This window comes from Antrostomus carolinensis, unplaced genomic scaffold, assembly GCF_000700745.2.
Source record: "Antrostomus carolinensis isolate BGI_N321 unplaced genomic scaffold, ASM70074v2 scaffold18281, whole genome shotgun sequence".
Lineage (NCBI taxonomy): Eukaryota > Metazoa > Chordata > Aves > Caprimulgiformes > Caprimulgidae > Antrostomus > Antrostomus carolinensis.
The window spans coordinates 3139-10678 of NW_010293694.1; the positions used below are offsets into that span (position 1 = coordinate 3139).

The 7540-nt window shown below is 41.1% G+C and overlaps 1 protein-coding gene across 1 annotated transcript in view; it reads left to right on the forward strand.

The window, feature by feature from the left end:
• The window catches only part of CNRIP1 (cannabinoid receptor interacting protein 1), a 5637-nt gene extending 2769 nt beyond the window's left edge, over positions 1-2868 (forward strand). Inside the window, exon 2 of the mRNA XM_010177386.1 lies at positions 2092-2868. Coding sequence (XP_010175688.1) covers positions 2092-2256 — 165 coding nt within the window. The 3' untranslated portion in view covers positions 2257-2868. The remainder of the gene's footprint in view (positions 1-2091) is intronic.
• The last annotated feature ends 4672 nt before the right edge of the window (positions 2869-7540 follow it).

Genomic DNA, 7540 nt, shown 5'->3' on the forward strand with positions numbered 1-7540 from the left:
GCAGTGCAGGAGCCAGAATTCAGCAGCAGGAGCCACGGGAATTCAGGGGAGCTCTGAGGATGCAGAATGCTCGTGACGCCACAGAGCTGCTGCATCTGCCCAGCGCTGTGCTGGGGGGAGGCACGTGGTAGCAGAAAAGCTCTGCAATTAATTCTTTCCTTCTCCTGAAAATCCACAGCAGTCAAACTGCTCGGGCTAGCTCAGCAAACTGGGTCATCGCAGGAAGTCAGAATTTGTTTTCTTCCTCTCTCTTGCTGAAATTCAGACCCTCCATACGTTACTGAAATGAAATGCTGCTCTTGTATCATACCACCTCCTACAAATGCTATAGGAAATGCCTTTTCTTCCTCAGTTTCCAGACTGATGCTCCTCTCTGACAGTTATCTGTGTGGATTGCACATAGCAATATCCAATGTGCTTAACCTTTACTATCTTGCATTAGGAGTATACCGGGATTACTAACAAAGATGATTAATAAAAAAAAAAAATCCTTAATTAAGGTTTTAGTTGCCGGGAGAGATGAAATAGCCTGTACATCTGATTCTCTTTTTTTCAGAGGAAGTAGCAGAAACATTTCAGCTACTCCTTTAAGGTATCACTTGGAACTAGAGCCAAATAAAAACCTTCCACTAACAGCACACAGCAACTCCTGCTGCTGTCAAGGCTAAATTTAAATTAGCACAGTGAGCAGGGGGGAGATTTAAAGCAATGTCCACTATACAGCAGCAGCTTAAAAACCATATCTTAGATTAAAAAAAATACATGTCCTTCTGAGAACACTGGATATGGATGGCTCTGACTGCAACCCAGGAAGAGTCACTGTATAAAAGGGCTTTCAAACTGACTTTGCAAGTGTGATTACAATAGGCAGATGATCAAAGGTCAGCTCCCAGGCACATGATGGGAATGAAAAATAGTCAAGTGAAGAAGCTGTCATTAAAGTGAGTGATGGAAATATTTAAAAGGAAAAAATGTTGAAGAACAGAGTGTCGTTCTGAATCCACTATCGAGTGCCTACTAACAACACAGCACAACCAACAAACCATACTACTGGGACCAACAACAATGCACACAGGCTTCACACCCACACTTCAGACTCTCTGCAAGGTCTCAAGGCACAGGAACTCAAATTTCACATCACCATCATAACTGAAGTAAAGATCTACCCTTGTTGAGCCTCCTTCATACGGTTTGTTCTCATATTGCAAGGGAATCTAGCAATGCCTTCAAAAAAGTGAGAGATTTTATTTTGCAGAACTTAGTATAGTCATAGTCTCATTCACTTCCAAGGTGCAAACACAATCAGACAACTTGCAGTCAGCATCTCACTACCCCTTCACTGCCCTGACACTGAGCTGCTGACACGTGCTGAGTATCTCCTTCCTAGCCTCTGTTACTCATCTCTAAGCTTGAAAAGCTGGACCATCAGAGCAGAACTAGCAGTTACAGAAACGCACCAAGGAGAACTTCTTTTGCTTAGCTTTCACATAAAATGCAGAACAGAATCCCAGGGAAGGAGTGAGTGGTCTAACAGCAGCACGTCTCAATCAAGACACTGCAAACACAAGGCTACAAAATACAGGGACATTAAATTTTACAGATTAAGCAAAAGTAGTAGTCTTCCCAGTCGTAACGGCAGCCTCTAGCCATGGTATAAAGGTGAAGCAATGGCCTGTAGCACTACAGGTCACTGCTATGTGACATGTACATATACACAAGCCGCTTTGAGATCATCATGCCAGCTACTGCTGTGTCATGTTAAGAAGGATTATAGTTTTGATTCTTGCCATTAGTGACATTTATCTATATGGGAACTGGAACATTTTTGCTCCCTTGCCTTTCCGATATAAGCGCAAGAGGACAGCATATGGAGAATCTGATCCCTCATGTTTTATGTATGTCTAAGCATGAAAGACTTTATGACTGCTAGAGCAGGCTTTACAGATCTTTGATTTATTGACTTGAGGAACAATAACCCTTATATCAGCTGGTTTACATTCTGCAGTTTTCAGAGAGTGTTGTTTCTCATGAGTAGAGAGAAACCAACAAAATAACCAGCTCACTAACACTGATATTCCCTCTTCCTCCCAGTTTAACGACATTGGCGTTTTCGAAACTGTCTGGCAAGTCAAATTCTACAACTACCACAAACGAGATCATTGCCAATGGGGAAACAGCTTTGGTAGTATTGAGTATGAATGCAAACCAAATGAAACGCGCAGTCTTATGTGGATCAATAAAGAGACCTTCCACTGAAGGGATGTGAAACCAATACTGCTGGACAATCTCCCTCAAGAAAAATCTACCTTTTTAAACCAGCAAGAAGCCTTAACAAAGGCATACTGGAACATTGCTTTGTTCCATGAGGTTCCAACAACTATGTTGTATACACAGGTGGTGCCACTAAAATCTTTGCCTATTACTGTATTTTAAGTTTACCATGGCATCTATTACATTCTTTATCTGTCACCCTGAGAATACTGTAGAGTTCATGGTAAAGAGTATTTGATAGCTGGGTAGAAAGTCATAGCATCATAATACTGTCGTATTTGGATTATGCCCACTAAACGGTTCCACTAGACGTAAAAACTTTTGTGAAGTGTTTTGCTTTATTGCTTAGAATTTGGATGCAACATCATATTGGTGATTTCTGTATTTATACTTGTGTTTGCTCCTAAGTCAGTGTGTTCCTTCAAGCATTTTGTCATACACGTCACCCCAGTGGACAGCAAAAAGTGCAAGTTATGGATGTTTGTAAGTTTAGCTAAATGGCAGCTACTGCACTGTTGATATTGTGATTTCATAACAAGGGATTTGGAAACTCATTCTCCCTTTTGTTAAGTGCTGTAAGATATTCTGTGAAGTTTCCTAATTTACCAAATCTCTCAAAGTAGGATTCTTTGTTGTTAAGTTTCCCAGTCTCTGAAATAGACTTTAGGAAATGGCATAAAACATGCTAACCTGAACAAAGGAAAAGCAATCCATCAGTTGTAGTGTCAAAGACATCTGACAACACAGCTAATACTTATCTTAAGATCATATAGTATTCTTGAAAGATACTTGATTTAGTCCTTAAGAGTTCTGATAGTAATTCCATTTTTAATAACGCATTGTTCAAATCACTGAAATCCTGCAAATCAACTTTTTCAAGCCTGACCACTGTATTATACCAAAATCGATGGGATTTCTGACCAACACACACAGTTGCTGTACTCTTCAGCAGCGTGGGGAGTACAGATCCCAGTGCATATTTATACATGCACTGCACTCTCTCAAATAAAGACAAGCATGTGAGCATTTGCTGATATGACTAAAGGTGCTACATAAACACATCAGTGTTAAACACATACAGACAACAAAAACCAAACATATCTTTTCTTCCAGAAAATAAAGCAGGGAAACCACGACACTGTCCCGTCCCCAACCTGGGCTGAAGAAAGCTGTCAGTTCTTGCATATCTGTTACTCCCTTTGTGAATAATTTGTAAATTGTGTATGTAATGGTAGCCATGACTTTTGATCTTTGTAATAAAGGATTTAAAACAATTTCATCTATACTATGACCATCTAAATGAGTTGAAAATACTGTAAGAAAATAGGCAGTGGTTTTACAAAATCAGATGGCAGAGGGTACGCAGTCAGGACCTTCTGAGAATCCAGTCCCAAGTGCCTCGTGTTCTTTACCCAAACCTACTGCTTCTAGAAATACAGACCTGATGTGCTAGAATGCAGACAGTTAACTGGTAACACTCAAGAGAGTTTATTGATAAAAATCAACTGCATTTTGTTGCACTAACATAGTGTGGAAAGTAGAGATTTAGGACAGAAGTGAAATACCAAAGAAATATTTTCTTCCATTGAATTATTAATTAAAAAGCTTGACTTGCCGATTTCCACAGACAAAGCCTGACAGTAGCACTGATGTAAAGCTCCATGGGAACAGTGAGCTAGCCAGCTGCATCTCTACTCACAGGCAATATTACACAAGGCAAATCTCACTGTGATGAAATTCCAGAAAGTCTGCTGTGTTAACTTCTCTCCTAGGCTCTTCCTAGAATATAAAAATAATTCTTCAAAGTGGAAAAAACGGAACTAAGCAAATTCAGATTCAATCTCTATTTCAGACAGAAGTGTTACTGCCAGAACTGTAGCAGAAGCTTCCAGAGGACAGGCTTCATTGATACCAAACTTCCAGCTGTCAATCAGTTCCATCTCTGCACTGCTAGAACACAATTTTCTTCCTCAGCAATCGGCATACTTTGGTTTATTTCGTTTGTACATATGAACTGGAGTCCCATCAGCAAGAAATATGTAGGATTCATAAATTAACAGAGAAACCTCTGTCCTAGTAAAATTAAAGTGTGTAAGACAGGCCTTCACTTTGAGTTCAGCTTCTCTGAAATCCTTGTCCCACGATGTCCTAGCCCTCCAGCATTTAAGAAATGTTGTAAAATAATAAATAAATCCAGCTTACCCTGGCAGAGGAGGGATGCTATTCTCAGCTAGCTGGAAGCACACCTTTCCCAAGATAAATACTCATGTTCCTATTAATGCCAAACAGGGCAGCAATTTTCTCATGTCCTAGCAAGCCCTGTAGCAATTCAGCTGAAATTCAGCTCAGAGGGTGGGTCAAGAAAGAGCCTGCAGATGGAGTAAGCTGCTTGTAAAAGGAAGGAGAGAACAGCCAGACCAACTGTGTCTTGCAAGCTGCATATCCCGACACTGAACCTTGCTGCCTGGGACCACAGCTCCCCTTTCACAGACACTGGCGGTGATGAGAAGGATGCGGGCATGTTAACAGCTTCATCCCAGGGAAGGTATAAATGGCATTTATCAGCAGCTGTTCTCTCCCTCTCCCCTAGATGAGCTTTAACCCTACAGAAATGCGCTATTCCTAAACAGAAGATCATTCACACGGTGTTTGTTGAGTAGCCGAATCACCACGGATGACAGTGCTGATACTGTATCTGTAAAGCAAAATAGTCCCATAGTCCCAACAACTGCTCCTTGCTCAACAAGTGGTTTGCTAACACAGCAAACATTTGCTCCTAGTAAAGGAAACCCAAGACTTCAGCAGTTCTCTGAAAGTAATGTTTTGAATTTCTTTCATCCAGGACAATTCTGGTAAATATTCATAAAGTCTGAGTCACTAAGAACCTGTTGCTGTGGCAGTCTGATGTATTATTAAATCAGCAGCATTTAATCTCCAAACAAGTTTATTCTTTACACACCTTTTTCTAGTAAGTATTTCCATTTTTGTTCAGAACAGCACATAATACACTAAGCTTAAAATTACTTTTATTTTTATCCATTGCAATGTCAGAAAAAGCTGACAATGTGTCAACGCATCTGAAACCACAAAGCACTCATATCTGAAGGTTTTATGCATCACAGACTTCAAAGATTTTTCTCACAAAGCATCCAGCTTTCGTTTTCATAAGATAGATTGAAACAAACATACAGAATCTTTTGGAGTCACTTTTTCATCTATACTTAGGTAGCAGTCAGCACTCTCAGACTGCTGAGTAAAAGGATCCAAGGGCAAGTTATGAGTCACGATTATTACAGCTGTGTTCCTGCACAGATCATTAGAGTTTGCACAAGGCTTTGTGTTTAGTGCAGCTACTACAGGGTTTGGTATCTCCTACCATCTGACTGTATCTGAAAGAGAAATAATACTGCTAAAATCCCCATGCCTTACTAACACAAGTTGAGGAGGTTCCACTGGCTTCAGCTGAGGCTCTGTCGAGTGGTTTGCAGATGCAGAGTGACCTTTAGTAATTCCAGACTAGCAGAGCATCAGAAAACCTCGTTTATGACATTCTTCCTATAACAGATGTGAACAGAGCTTCTGTACAGTGAAGCTGTAAGCTTTGTAATACAAGGCTCTTACCTGCCAGCCGAGGTTAGGTTCCGTTTGGTGAGGAGCACCTGCCTCGCCTGCTGTGCAAAATTTTGACACACGTGCTATGTTGACAGTTCTATCCTTCTAGAGTCTCTGTGTAAAGCTTTGATTAAACAAGGACGTGGCACGTTTTAAATGCTAACCTCTTTTTGAGATCTGAAAAAAAGTGCTGTGGCATTCAGAATTCAAAGCATTGAGCATTGCCTTAATAGCTGTGTCAACCCTGAAGCACAAAGCAGTAGTATAATGAGTCTTACAACATTCACATTTTCCCTTAGCTCTGCAAAGCTCACAAGTGATGACTGGAAATTCCCCTTAGTGCAGTTAATCCAGATCTTTGGCCTTCCCTGCTGCATGCTTGGCAGCTTTCACCAGCATTCCTTGGACTACTTCCTTTCCCCTCTCCCTGCCACCAGGATTTAAGGCTTCAAATCCCTGTGAGCCCTGGCTTTCAGCCTTAGGAAGACAAGACTGCATCAACCTGGTGAGAGCCAAACCAGTCCTCTCTGTGTTGTTTTCTCTGTCCCTACATCAAAGTTGCTGATTATTTCTCTTATGAGTCAACACTGCTTAGTTCTGTGCACTCAGGAAGGCCAATCCCATGACTGACCTTATACATCACATAGAACCTTCTCTGCCTCTTCCTGCAGAGAAAATTCACAGGGATTCCAACTGTATCTCAGCTATAAATAAGAAGAAAATGACCAGCTACCAAAAAAAAAGTTAAGTTGAACTACAGAAAGCACTACTGATGGTCAGTGGTGGAGCTCCTGCAGCATCTGCCATTACAGTGCTGGAGAACTCTGACAGCTACATAAATTGTTTGTTTCCACAGTACTCTAACACTCATTGAATTTCTCTGTATAATAAGATACACACAAGTACAGAATCACAAGCTCCTGTGAGTTCTCCCACTGCAATCATTGGAGTTTATAATCTTTTGATCTGCAGTGGTTTGCACCACTCAGGTATGATGGAGATCTGTTTGCATCTATATACTCAGAGACAAGGCTTAAAGGCAATGACTGCTTCTCTAGCAATGCTGATGCTGAAAAACTTCAATCAAAAAATAATTCATAAAACACATCTGCAGTGACCATGTGTGAGGCTTTGATAGTCTGCTTTGCCTCATCTGGACAAACTTGAGTCTCAATGCTGCCTTCTACAAGTGCTTTGTATGCTATCCATAGTGCCTTTGTTTCCCTCCCCCAGAGAACACACTCTTACTCCCTTTATTCCCAATAGCAAGGAACAGTCTGGTATCCCATCCGGTATCTTCTGCAGTCTTTGAACAATCCTGAGAGAAGCAATAATGGAGTATCAGCTGATGATGATGATGAAGGCAGCACAGACAAGAACCCTATGACTGTGGTGGAGCTAAGATGGATCTTTGACCTGTTCTCAGCACAGTAACTGCAAGGTTAGGTGCCATCCTGCTGCTACAGGAGTGACTGCAATAATATTTACAGTAATATCTACGTTAAGCTGCAGCGTATGTGCCACGGGGACCAGATGTTCTCAGAAGCTTGAACTGAATCATTATGAGTTTAACGTGAACCCCAGAGAGCCGTGCCTGCAGAGGAGCAGCAGCAGCATGCAATAATACCACAAGATATACTGTTTTCTGCCTATGATG